The following is a 13985-nucleotide window of genomic DNA, read 5'->3' as shown; positions in this document are numbered from 1 at the left end:
GACAAATAATAAATACATTCACAGTCAGAAAGTTTGGGATTCACAGTCAGAATTTGTTTGGGACTCAATAATGCTGTAATGACTGAATTATTTTAACACCACTGTTTTGAAATAGATCTAATGCATTTGAGCAAAAACCCTATGTCATTATAGAGATTGTATTTGCAAAACCCCAAATTGGGGCACAGCATCTGACAAAAATTTTTGTCTATAATCTTTGTTTCCTGAGAAGCTGAGAACAGTGGGCATCATAAATCACATTTAATTATAGTTAATGCAGCCCTTTTTCAATAGAAAAAATAAGTATATTAAAGTTGGATAATCTGAGAAACTGATAATGTGTGGCTACCGTACATAAAATACCAGATACTGTTCGTTGGTAGACTTACATATAGCTAACCTACTTGAAGACCACTCAGAAAGGAGTTAGCCAGATGTAGTTATTACCTGTGACTGAGAAAACTCCATTAGACAGAAGTGATTCTTTCAAGTCTAAGGAAAGTTGGAATGGAAATTGTGTAGAAGTGGTGATAGTGTTTAATATTTGAAAAACACCCATGAGTTTAACCTTTTTGACAGTAAAATCACATTATTACTTTTGACTTATAGTTTAGCATTAAAGGTTAGGTTTAAATTTTTTTTTTTTTTAAGTTCATTTCTTTATTTTTGAGATGGGGGGCAGAGAGAGAGGGAGAGAGAGCGAATCCCTACCAGCCTCTGACAGCACAGAGCTCCATCCGGGGCTTGAACTCATGCACTGTGAGAACTGTGATATGATGACCTAAGCCAGAATCAAGGGCCAGACGCTTAACTGAATTACTCAGGAGCTCCTGGATTTGTTTGTTTGTTTGTTTTGATAAGAAGCCAGGAAAACTTTAAAAAACTCTAAAAGTTTGACTAGTACACATTTATTACTCCTGTAGTCACCCCTCCACAAAGGAAAAATTTTGAAGAATGTCAGGAACAATTTGGTATATAAAAACTAAAACTATAATTTGCCTTTGGAAAAGAGCAGAATTTATGTGCTATATCTATGCTGTATTGATTTTCAAACATTAGATGTCCTTAGATTTAGGGGAAAAAAGCAACTTGGTTTTTCTGTACTTTAGTGGGTGTTGACCTCAATTAGGTTTATATATGGTAGAATTATGAAATGTTGCCCTGCATATGGTTTGAGTGCTGAATTTTGGATTCTGGTCTCTTTCACTCTCTGAAGCTAAAATAAGGTTTTAAACAAGCTCAGGAATAAGTATAGAAATCTAGTGGACTCAAATGGGTCAGAAGTATACGAAGATCTCCTAAGCCTCACTAGTAATCAGTGTTATGCAGATTAAAGCAACATTGAAATACCATTTCATGCCCATCAAGTTGGCACAAATTAAAGATGTTACTTGGACATTACCAAGTGTTGGGAGGAGATTATCTAAGACTATTAAGAATATAAACTCAGGGGCGTCTGGGTGGCTCAGTCGGTTAAGCATCTGACTCTGGATTTCAGCTCAGGTCCTGATCTCACTGTTCATGAGATCAAGCCCCATGTCAGACTCTGCATGGACAGCATGGAGCCTGCTTGGGATCCCCTCCCTCTCCCTTCCTCTCTCTCTCTCTCTCTCTCTCTCTCTCTCTCTCTCTCTCTCTCTCTCTCTCATCTCCCCCCCCCCCCACCTCCCCTGCTTGATTCTCTCTCTCTTGTGTCTCAAAATAAATAATAAACCTTTTTTTATAAAAGAATATAAATTGATACATGTGCTGTGAAGAGCAAATTGGAAATATGCTTTGGTGCATACCCTATGATCAGGAATTTTTCTAGTATATCTTCTTGCATGTGTGCACAAGTAAACATACAGGGGCATTGTTTGTAATAGTGTCAAAAATGGAACTTCTATGTCTGTCAGTAAGGAAATGGCTACATAAAATAGTCCAGTATTTTCTACTTGAAATACAGTGTGAGCATCTTGTATAATTTTAAATTTATTGTTAATGTTTTAAAAAGGTAAAATTGGTTTTAACACATTTTGGCACAATATATCCAAAATAATATCTTTTTAATATGGGATTAATATAAGAATCATTGGAATATTTTACATACTTTTACTTTCTAAGTCTTTGCAATCCCTTACGTATTTTGTACTTAGAGCACCTCTCATTTTGGAGGCTAAAATCAGAAATACTTGATCTGAATTTAAATTTCATCAAATGTACAGTTGAAATAGATTGACATACCCAGGTTGTCCCGTATATGCTTAAATGTGTTTAAGTGACTTGGGTATCAAAATCTAAATGAATTCACTTTATCAATTGCATAAGCCGTATTTCAAATATTCAGTACTCATGTGGCTAGTAGCTACTGTATTGGACAGTGAAGCTCTAATTATACTATAGACTTTTGTGTTGCGGTTAAAAATAAATGATCTACATATCTATAAAACATAGCTGATTATTCAGATTTCACAGTGTCAATAAAAATTCTAGAGAAGTGGTGTGAAGTTTTATTGTTTGTTGTGAGCTATTTAAAATATTCAGAATAATACAGGGAATAATGTAACATTCATGCAACTGCTATTCAAATGTAGCAAACATTAACGTTTTGCCACAGTACCTTCAATTCTTTCTCTTCACTCCTGGATTTATTTCTTAGAATAGTTACTTCTTCAGATACTATATGGATTGAGTATCCACTTGGTTAGTTTGTAGTAGGTGTACAGGAAAAGTACCTAAGAGTATTGTTGTTCCTTCAAATATTACTGGTACTAGAACTTATATAATCTTCTGGGGCGCCTGGGTGGCTCAGTCAGTTAAGCATCAAACTTCAGGACATGATCTTCCAGTCATGGGTTTGAGCCCTGCTTTAGGCTCTGTGCTGACAGCTCAGAGCTTGGAACCTGCTTCAAATTCTGTCTCCCTCTCTCTCTGTCCCTCCCCCGCTTGTGCTCTGTCTCTCTCTCAAAAATAAACATTAAAATTTTTTTTAAAATAATATTTTTACATTTTACTCACTTTTAAAGGTTTTAGGAATTGGATGTCTACTAGAAAATTTTTTTAGATTTTTTGGAATGCGCCACCTATTTTAACACGAATTAAATTTTCATTAATAAGAGGCTTTTTTCCTTTGATTTCCCTTTTGTATATTTTCGGTTTTCACTATTTAGCTTTATTTAGTGGAAATCACCTGGGTAAAGAATATTTAAAGTCTAATAGAGTTGGAAATAACAATACTAATTTAAAATTTTTATTTTATTTATTTTTGAGAGACAGAGTGCAAGTGGGGAGGGGCAGAGAGAGAAGGAGACAGAATCCAAAGGAGGCTCCAGGCTCTGAGCTGTCAGCACAGAGCCCGACCCAGGGCTCGAACTCACAAACTGTGAGATCATGACCTGAGCCGAAGTTGGATGCTTAACCAACTGAGCGACCCAGGCACCCCGCCTTTTTAAAACATTTTTTTTTCATTTATTTATTTTTGAGAGACAGAGATTAAAATTTTTTTCATTTCTTTATTTTTGAGAGACAGAGAGACAATACTAATTTTAAATATAATGAGTTATCAGGAATACCTCTTTATTTTTAAACATCCAGTATTTTATCTGAAATGGATATGGTTTAAAATGAAGAAGGGGGGGGCGCGTGGGTGGCTCAGTTGGTTGAGCGTCCAACTTTGGCTCTGGTCATTATCTCGTGGTTTGTGAGTTCGAGCCCCGCATCAGGCTCTGTGCTGACAGCTCAGAACCTGGAGCCTGCTTCAGATTCTGTGTCTCCTCCTCCCTCTGCCCCTCCCATGCTCATGCTCTCTCTCTGTCTGTCAGTAATAAATAAATGTTAAGAAAAAAAAATTTTTTTTAATAAAAAATAATAAAATGGAGAAGAGGGGCAGAGATGATGTCACTTGGCGGTTATTTAATAAATAGCATGTCAAGGGGCACCTGGGTGGCTCAGTTGGTTAAGCATCTGACTCTGTATTTCGGCTCAGTTCATGATCTTATGGTTCGTGAGTTCTAGCCCGACATTGGGCTCCGTGCTGACAGACATCAGCTTGGGATCCTCTCTCTCTCCCTCTCTCTCTGACCTTCCTCTGCTCACTTGCTCGCTCTCTCTCAAAAATAAACTTTAAAAAATTACTTACATTTTTTTAAAAATAAAAATAATTAGCAAGTCAGGTTCTTTGAGCATTGAATCAATTGATAATTATCATTTGCTAAAAAGTATACACTGAGTGGGATTGCTTTCCTTTACTATGAATTTTGTTATACCTCTTGATGTTTTAAAAGTAGCTAATGATTAAAGTTCCCAAGGTAAATAAGTACTATAATGTCTTTTAGTAACTAGTGCTGTGGCCTAATGAAAGGACTAAGATTGATGAAAACCGCTCTTAACGTGAGGGATGGTATATAAAGAAATAGTATTATTACTAAGTATAATTTCGTAATTTAATAATCTTAAATTCCAAATGGAAAATTTTAATTTATTTGATGTCATGAAAGTTTCTGACGCTCAATTGTGATGCAAACGATGATTTTCTAAAAAAAATCTTTCATTCAAAGGGTAATTTAACCAATTACAAGACCAAGGAACTCTATTTTTAAACATCAAACAGTTCTAAGAAATTCTTCCAGAAAAAATGTTTTGTAGTTGTTGGCGTCACATTTTGAATCTGCATACTTGTGGTATAACAATGTCACTTTACAGTTTTGTGTTGGCTAAATAGTAACTTGGAAGTTTTAAAAAACATATGCCTGCTATGTTTTTGGTCCATCACTAGATGGAGTTCTTGTAGTACAACTATGTGTTGGGTAGCCATTAGAATAATCTCTTCTTCCCTCAAAAGAAGCTTGTATTTTTTAAAAGATAACATTCTAAATGTATATGCAGTCAGCTGTTAAACACATAACATGGCAATAGAAATACCTAATTGGCAATATGCAGTTACAATATTTGAGCAGCATCAAGACAGGTATTGTAGTCAAGATTTTTCTCATGTGGATGTATGGGGAGACAGAGTTAAACCAGTTCCCCGATAATCCCAGTGGGATTACAATTTATATTATTACTTGTGCAAGATAATTCTTTGGAGGAAATTCAGGTGCTTGAGCTCTGACTTATCTGAAGACATTCTGTGCCACCACCAAGTGGCACTGAAGCTAAGTTCTTCAGGTATTACATCTAAATTCAGTGATCATTGGTGTCTGTTCACTCCCTGTCTGATCCTTGCTCATGTCCTTTTGGCCTTAACAAGTATTATCCAGCTTCTCAAATTCCAAAAACTGAGCTGACATAGAATGTTTTTATCTTAGTGTGTTTTTACTTCTAATGGAGGAGAGTATTTTCACCTCACCAAGAAGTAGACATACCTTCAGTCTTGGATTTAGGCACGTTTGGATTTCTGCTTCTCTCCACTTTCTCTCTATTCCTCTTAATGAATAATAGAAATACCTTCATAGCATGTACTGTTGAGTCCATTGAGTTCCACGCTATTAAAATTTGTCACTTATTCTTTGGTTCTCTGGCAGTCTTCATAAGTGGTCCCTAAAACATTCTTTTCTTGGTGTTAATTTTGATGTGTATCTAGATTCCTCCACAATGCCGCTTTAAAAAAGTGTTTTTGGTACCTATACAGAGTTAAAAAATTAAGTAATACTTGAAGTTTTGTAAAGACAATCACTAGTTTCCCCTTCATTTGGCTGCATCACCAGAGTCAACTGCTTTTAAAACATCCAGTTGTTATTTCTCTTGGTGGTTTTCTCCCTATCTCTAATATGTGTTATACTGCTATTTCTTAAAAGCTTTGGGTATTAAATTCTTAAAGTAGAAAGTCAGTTGATAGTGAACTTTTGCCATTGTCACATTTCTTCCTCCCACCTGTCTGAATGCAGTTAGTCTTAGGGATTTTTTTATTGATTACCTCTAGAATTTTAAATGACCCCCCCACCCCCACCCAAATCTAATTGGATATGCTGTGGGGTCGACTATGAAGTTGATGAATGACCAGTGTATAGCTAGCCAGGAGTTCTGGAAGACCATCAGTCACATTTTATTGGGGGCACTTCATTGTAGGGTTTATTTCATGTAAACTTCTTCAATGATCATTTATGTAATTTTTTGTTTTTTTACATTTATTTATTTTTGAGACACAGAGACAGACAGAGCACAAGTTGTGAAGGGGGAGAATTAGAAGAAGACACAGAATCCGAAGCTGGCTCCCTGGACATGGGGCTTGATCCCATGAACCATGAGATCATGACCTGAGCCAAAGTTGGATGCTTAACCAGCTAAGCCACCCAGGCGCCCCTCATTTGTGTAATTTTTAAAGTGAAAATGACTTGCTTGAAACAATTAGGAAACTTATTTTACCACATAAGCCTGGAGGCTAATTCACTGATTCAGTAACAACTCAAGGAAGCAGATTCTTTGTCTTTCCATCTGCTATTCTTAGCAAACAATGTTGGCTTTGTTCTCAGGTTAGTGGCCTCATAGCATTAAAATGACTCCTTTAGGTCCGATGTCACTGCATACACAGTGTTATTTAAAAGAACACCTCTTGTTATGTGTGAATCTCTTTGTGACTGTACCCAGAAGCTTCCAGCAAACATTCCTTGCTTATCTCATTGACCTGAATTGCTTCAGAGGTCCATTCCTAAATGGACTTGTGGTAAGAAGACTGGAATTGCCTTGATTATTCTAGTGAAGCTCACAGTCATGTGAAGGAAGGTTGGAGCACCAGAACAAAATGCAGGGAGATGTTAGGAGGGAGTGCTGAAGAATAGTTGGTGAATAGCCAGCCAACCGTGTTTATAACAGTGTCAAACTCTCAGTGGAAACTATGATTAACCTTGGGGTTTCTTAAACTTCTACCAGGCTACTTTCTTCTGAAAACTTAATTAGAAAGTCGGGGAATTATTTGAAACCATAACCTTCTTTATATCCCCTTTGCTACAATATTTAATTATATTTACATATATGAAAAAGAGTATTTGTAAACCAAACCTTAAAAGAAGACTAGGGAGAGGTGCCTGGGTGGCTCAGTGGATTAAGCGTCTGACTTTGGCTCAGGTCATGATCTCACGGTCTGTGAGTTCCAGCCCCGTATTGGGCTCTGTGCTGATAGCTTGGAGCCTGGAGCCTGCTTCAGATTCTGTGTCTCCCTCTCTCTCTCTGCCCCTCCCCTGCTCATGCTCTGTCTCTCTCTCAATAACAAATAAACATTAAAACAAAAATTTTAAAAGAAGACTAGGGAGTGTATAATTTCTTTTTCTTCCCTTGAGCTTGGTTGTTAATATTGGACCCATACCTTTGCACTTCCTTGAAACATACATTTATTGCATAATCACATAATGTTTGTAAAAATACAGATTTCAGTAATAATTTTTAAAAAGCATTATCATTGAACTTTTCTAAATCAAAGCTATCCAGATGATGAAAGTTAACTTTTTCCTTTTTTTTCTAGATCTAGAGTTTATATATTTCTTGGCAAGTAGTCTTTATGTTTTGCTTCAGTTTTTGTTGTTTTTTTTTTTTTCTTATTACAGAGATAAGAGTTAAATATACTCATTCTTTATGTCAATTCTAATGTGTTTAAGTAAACCTTGTTTTTAAAACAAAACTCTGATTTTACCACATTTTTCTCAGGTCATCTTGTACTTCCATTCTTCCAGTTTTTCATATCCATATTAAGTTTTGGAGTTGATCACTGCATGTAGTACTTTTACCGCATTTTAGCCCAAGATGAAGAACTTCAGAATTGTTCTTGTACCAGCTTCATAGAATTATTTTATGAACCAACTGGAAAATATTCCAGTAAGCTTTTCTTATAATAGGTCATTTGAACTACTCATTGTCCTGATAATTGATGGAAGAAATGCCAAAGTAGATGATTTTCTAGTTTTAAAGTGTGTATGGGTGTGGTGTGTGTATGTGGTTCAATTTTATTCCTCTAAGGCAGTTTAAAGCATTTCATGCCAAAATCTATTTGCTTTAAAATTGACAGATTAATTCCTTAGAAAAGTTCCTTTCAATGTCGTTTAAGAAATAATACTCTAGTCGTTACTAAATAAAGCTTCGATTTTGTATTGTATTTTTTATATATGTTTTCTACTGACAGTAATGTCAGTAAAAATGGCAGAATATCCAGACCAGCTTACAGTGAGATACTTTTACCTCAAAATTTATCTTTTGATTTTCATATTTTGGTTATAAATATAAGTCCTATGACATGTTAACGTGTTACATGGAAAAGAATTTTGGGGCCAGATAATTTTGCCACATGCTGGGTTACTCAGGCCTAAATGGGTTTCTTTACTGCAGGATGTTTTAGAACCTTTAATACACTAATGTACATTATAAGTATTTCAGAATGGGACAGAACAGTGTTTGCAGAATTTATTTAAACACGGAACACTCATTTCTAACACTGTTGTTCCATAGAACGTATTTTGGGAACTATTTGTATCTGATGCAGTTAGTATTTTTGTGAATTGCTGTAAAGGAAGTACTGTGTCTAACCTTTATTGATGAATGCCATCCAGTTTACCTAAAAAAGTATTAACTTTAACACTTGGACACTTGGGCCAGTTAGTTTCAAATGCTTTACGGATCCTTTTAAAAATTAAGAGCTTTAAGATTTCAGTTATGGCTTTTCTCTGCTGCTTCTCAGAGCTTTTCTCTAGAATGAAATTCATCCACATGCTTAGTGTTATTGAAATGTATCTTAAACAGACTAGTGTGATACGATCTCTTGATGACTCCCCCAACTTTTTTCTGCTCCGTGGTTTTCTCTACTGTGCTCCAAACTAGTATTTTTAAGTTTCCATTCTGACAGTTTTATGTGCAAACCCTTATACACATCTGAATTTGGTCAAAACTTCACTCATCCTCTCCCATTTCATTCTTCCTCAAACCCAGACTTCAGTTTCTGTTTCCCAACATGGCTAGTGGCACTATTGACATTTCGGTCTGGTTCTTTCTTGTAGGGGGCTGTTCAGTGCATTGTAGATGATTACCGATGTCCCTGGCTTCTACTACGTAGGTGCCAATAGCAGTCTCCCTCAGTTGTGACAACCAAAAATGTCTCCAGAAATTGTGAAAGGTCCCAATTGGGACAAATCACCCCTGTTTGAGAAACACTGCCCTGCAACCAATCTGTTGCTTAATTTTACTGATTCTGTTTTCTAAATTTACCTTTAATCCCTCCTCAATCTTCATTCCATTCCCTAACTTCCATTCCTCTTCCTTCCTTCTTTCCTTCCTTCCTTCCTTCCTTCCTTCCTTTCTTTCTTTCTTTCTTTCAGGTTTTATTTATTTGTTTTTGAGAGAGAGAGAGAGCACAAACAGGGGAGGGGCAAAGAGAGTGAGGGAGACACAGAATCTGAAGCAGGCTCCAGGCTCCAAGCTGTCAGCGCAGAGCCTGATATGGGGTTTGAACCCATGAACCATGACTTCATGACCTGAGCTGAAGTCGGATGCTCAACCGACTAAGCCACCCACGCACCCCATTCGTCTTTATTTCTAGTACTTGAGTTTTTTTCATAAGAGTCTGACTAGCCTTCTTGTGTTCAGTCTTGTTTCCTTCCCATCTACCCCTTCAGTACTGCCAAATGTGTCTTTCTAAAATGTGGAGCTGTTCTCTATTTACAATCTCTGAGTAGTTTCCAGAGGGGACCCACATGAATTGGCTTCTCTCTTTAGCCTCATTCTTCAAAGGCACTCACACTCACTAAGGTTCTTGCTACACCTACCTGTGTACTATTGCCTCTTCCCACTGTTACCTTACTTTGTTTCAAATTCTACTAAGACATCACATTCTCCATGGTAGCTCTCGGTCACTTATTTCCAAAGAGTCTGTCATGGTGAAGAGCATTTTATTTTTTGACATCTGTCCTCCCTCATCATTTTCAGGGGCAGGGACCATCTTTATCTGTTTTTGGCTTGTAGATATTCAGTAAAGGTGTGAACTATTTATTAGTATGCCTTGATAGATGTAGTAACTTCCTTGTTACTTCTCGGAACTCTGTTCCCTGTGTCAGCAGTGAAATTATTTTCCTAATATTTTTAGTCTAGAGTTTGACAAGATTTTGACCAGAAATCTTGAACTGTAATTTTAAGAAATCACCTATTCAGAAGAGAATTGAAGAAAAGCAGTGTACTTGGTTGATACTCAAATTCATAAGGCATGCTTGTAAAACAGCTAGTTTAAAGATTTTTATTCACAAGGGAATTGAATTTATGGATTAATTGTGTAGATTAATATAATTATGTGAATTAAAATGTGGAAAGTATTTATAAGACTCAAAACACTAGATTTCCGCTGATAGGGATTTGTTGATTGGTCATATAAGATGTGTAAAGGCAATATCATTGTCTTAACTATTTTTGTTTCTTATAAAATACATATATTGCAACACCCTGCACTATTTAGAAATTTACTGCTTGTCAAATGGGGGAGAAGTTGTTAGATAACCCTAGAGTTCCTACTTCCCTTCCCTCCATGCCCTAAATAAATACACTTGTGTGTTTGGGTTTTCCTGTGGATTGGAACTAGTTAGTTACAGTCAGGCTGACCAACTGCAGTACACCTAGAACTTTAATTAAAAGGTGAAGAGAAAAAAAAAGCCTCAAGGTTTGTAGGGCTTTTTGGAAGATAGCCCAAGTGTAGCCTCACTGAAAAATTGAAGGATTAAAGATAGGGTAAGAGGGAATGAACTAGACCTCTTTCCAATTCAGAAGAGTTCTTCATCCAGGCACAATGCCTTGGGAGGTTGTGAATAATTACTTGTTGAATGAATCTATATGTAATATGAGTTAAGCCGGAAGTGATGAGTCTCTGCTTCAATTTTTAGGGAGTGGCATAAAATGTATCAGTTGCTTTACAACAGATTCTTAGAATAAGAAAAGTTGTTATGGAGGTTTCCAGAAATAAAGCTGGGAGGAGCCCGGTTACCTACAGGGAAGGGGCCTCCCTTTCATACCTGCTCTCCAAGGGCTGAAGAAGATCATAGACGTATGTGACACCTAGCCTATTACTGTTACCTGAAGAGTCGTGTTGCCATGGGCCAGACTTGCCTTGCCTGTTTTCTAATTTCTTCTCTTCCATACTCTCCTTTCTTTACTGGTTAAAATTCTCTTTAGGACCTTATGTAGCTTTAGGAAAGGAAGATGTTGTGTAATTGAAAGAAATGAACTTTATTTGGGCTCAAAGCAAAAAAGCCTGGTAAAGGCTGTTTCCAGAAGAACGTCTACTCAGAACTTGAAAATTTTGCATTCTGATGCTTCTGTTGCATATATATCATCACATGCTTGTTTTCCAGACTGTAAAATAAGCTAATGATATTTTGGATACACATTTTTTAATAGTTTGGGTTCTTGAAATTATTTTTAAAATCTGTTTAAGGCCCTACTCAGTAAAAGATACTATGGTTGTGAGCTACCTTGTGTTCTGTATACTTTTTAATATAGTAGAGGTCAACTTTTCTTAGTAAGTTTATTACCTGTTACTGGATTAATCTAGTTTTAAATAGGTGAACATTTTTAACCTAGTGCTTATATAAAGTTCTTGTATTTTAATAGAATATAGTCGGTTCTCATTATTTAGAGTAGTTGTGTTCTATACAGGCATCACGAACACTGAATTATCAAATACTCAAAGATTGCTTCTAGGGGATACAGAGAGTTAGGTTCCTACAAGCCTCCGATCACATTTTCATCAACCAGTCAATACATAAGCTTGTTCTATGTGTGTTTGTATTTAAAGACCCCTCATTTAATATAGACAATTGATTCATTACCATTGAACTCATGGCCAACAGCACTATAATTCATGCCTGAGCATAGCTTATAACATTCTCTCCGTAAGACACATCACAGCCTTCTTGCATCCAAGAATAGACCGTGCTTCAGCACTATGCTTGGGAGCTGTTTTACACAGTGAAAACACCAACAAAAAGCACAGTATTATGAAATGCATGGTGCCAAATAGATCACAAAAAGGACACTTGTTTATAGTATGGGAGCTGAAATAAGGCAGAGTGTTGCCTTGATCAACCTCAGATGGAAGCATGCATGTCAGGCAATTGCATCTTTCCACTACAAAAGACTAAGAAGGTACCTCAAGTACTGATTTTGGAGTTACAAATACATTTTAGCGAGTAGACAGATTCATCACATAATGAGAATGGACTATAATTGTTTTAAAGAAGCTTATGATTGAATACTTACAGTATTCAAATATGGAACAATGTTTCTGTCGTCTTGGGGGATGTGGGAGTTTTGGGGTAAGTGGAGTCATCCTCACAGATTTCATGTTCTCTTGTCCAGTGCAATAAAATGACTGCTTTCAATCTGTCATTTTATTTTCTGCCTGATAGGGAACAACCCATCTTCAGCACTCGAGCTCACGTCTTCCAGATTGACCCAAACACAAAGAAGAACTGGGTACCCACCAGCAAGCATGCAGTTACTGTGTCTTATTTCTATGACAGCACAAGAAATGTGTATAGGATAATCAGTTTAGATGGCTCAAAGGTAAGTTATATTCTCTTTAAATGATCTTGCTCTTTTGCTTTTTATAGTAGAGCATCTTCTGTTTTATTTTGGGGAATTTTCATCTTTATTAAGATACAATATTTCCTTTTGAGTTTTAAAAACTTCAAAAAGCCAAAATTGATCATTTTCAGCAACACTTTTTGTCTTTTTATCTTCTAAATTACTTGGATTGGCCACCTTATTTATATTGAGTTACATTCCAAAATATTCTACAAATTTTAGGTTAGTTTATTTGATATATATTCATTGCATATCTATTACATGTCAGGCACTATGCTAGTTGCTAGGAATATAGTGGTAAACAGAATGGACAGTTTCTACACTTTTGGAGCTTACAGTCTAGTGAGGAGCTAGAATTCTTTTCAGATACACTTTTGTAGATTATTCAGTAATTCTAAGTCCCTAAATGGTATGAAGTCTGGTCAGTGTCAGCATTAAAGCTGACATCCCTTACTCTGAAGGGAAGTATGTGGACAAGACCTAAGTTTTTATTTTTAGGAGAGGCAAATAGTATAATGTTTAAGAGCATGGACTGCCTGGGTTCGTATCTTAGCTCTGCCATCTACTAAGTTTTTGACTTCCGGCAAATTACTTCTCTGAGCCTCATTATTCTTAGTAAGGATTAAATGAGTTAATATCTGCATAGCACTTTGATCATTGTCTTATAGATAGTATGCCTTTCAAAGGGGGGGAAATTCCATTTTTTATCAATGAATTTTGAATAAGAAATACCAAACATCAGATTCTGGATAAAATGTGTATAGAAGGACAAGGGTTTCATTCTTCTCCTTCACGTTTTTTTTAAAGCCATGAGGCCTTTGAACTTGCAGAAATTTTAGCAGGTCAGCTCAGGGTCTAAGAGCACACACTCTAGACCTAGACTCTCTGCTTTGAATTTTTGCTCTACTGCTTCCTAGCCATGTGACCTAGATCGAGCAAGATAGTTCATGTCTTCACACCTTAATTTTCTCATCTGTAAAAAGGAACTAATAAAAATACCTACATCATTACACCATGGGATTCATGTGAAGATTAAGTAATTTATGCAAAAACACGTAAAGGGTGTATAGTAACCACTATAAAAACACTGCTCTTGTTATCGTTGTTAATATTTTTAGGCTATTAGGTATTGCCTAGTGGTTTGGGGAAACAAAAGATAATTTAATGCTCAACTTTCAGTTCATTTTCTCTTGTGCTCACTGCTTATCTCCTTAACTAGATTACAGAACCCCAGGGGCTATTTGCCCCTTATCTTGTACTTAAGTGACTAGTATGTATTTATTAGAATAATTGGTTCTCTTTCATTTTTACTTGGAGGATTTAAAGGACTTGAGAAATACTAATAGTTAATTTCTATAAAACTTCTTTAATGAAGAATAAGTTTGTCATATTTTGTAACTATTTAGTGACATCAACAGATATTAATTGTTGTGATCTCAGCCACTAGAATATTAATTTCT

At 36.1% G+C, this 13985-nt stretch overlaps 1 protein-coding gene across 1 annotated transcript in view; it reads left to right on the top strand.

Annotated features, from left to right (window-relative positions):
• Positions 1-13985, top strand: part of HOMER1 (homer scaffold protein 1) — a 138036-nt gene that overhangs the window by 36150 nt on the left and 87901 nt on the right. Inside the window, exon 2 of the mRNA XM_042942068.1 lies at positions 12348-12504. Coding sequence (XP_042798002.1) covers positions 12348-12504 — 157 coding nt within the window. The remainder of the gene's footprint in view (positions 1-12347; positions 12505-13985) is intronic.

Source organism: Panthera leo, chromosome A1, assembly GCF_018350215.1.
Source record: "Panthera leo isolate Ple1 chromosome A1, P.leo_Ple1_pat1.1, whole genome shotgun sequence".
Classification (NCBI taxonomy): Eukaryota; Metazoa; Chordata; class Mammalia; order Carnivora; family Felidae; genus Panthera; species Panthera leo.
This window is presented reverse-complemented; position numbering and strand designations above follow the sequence as displayed.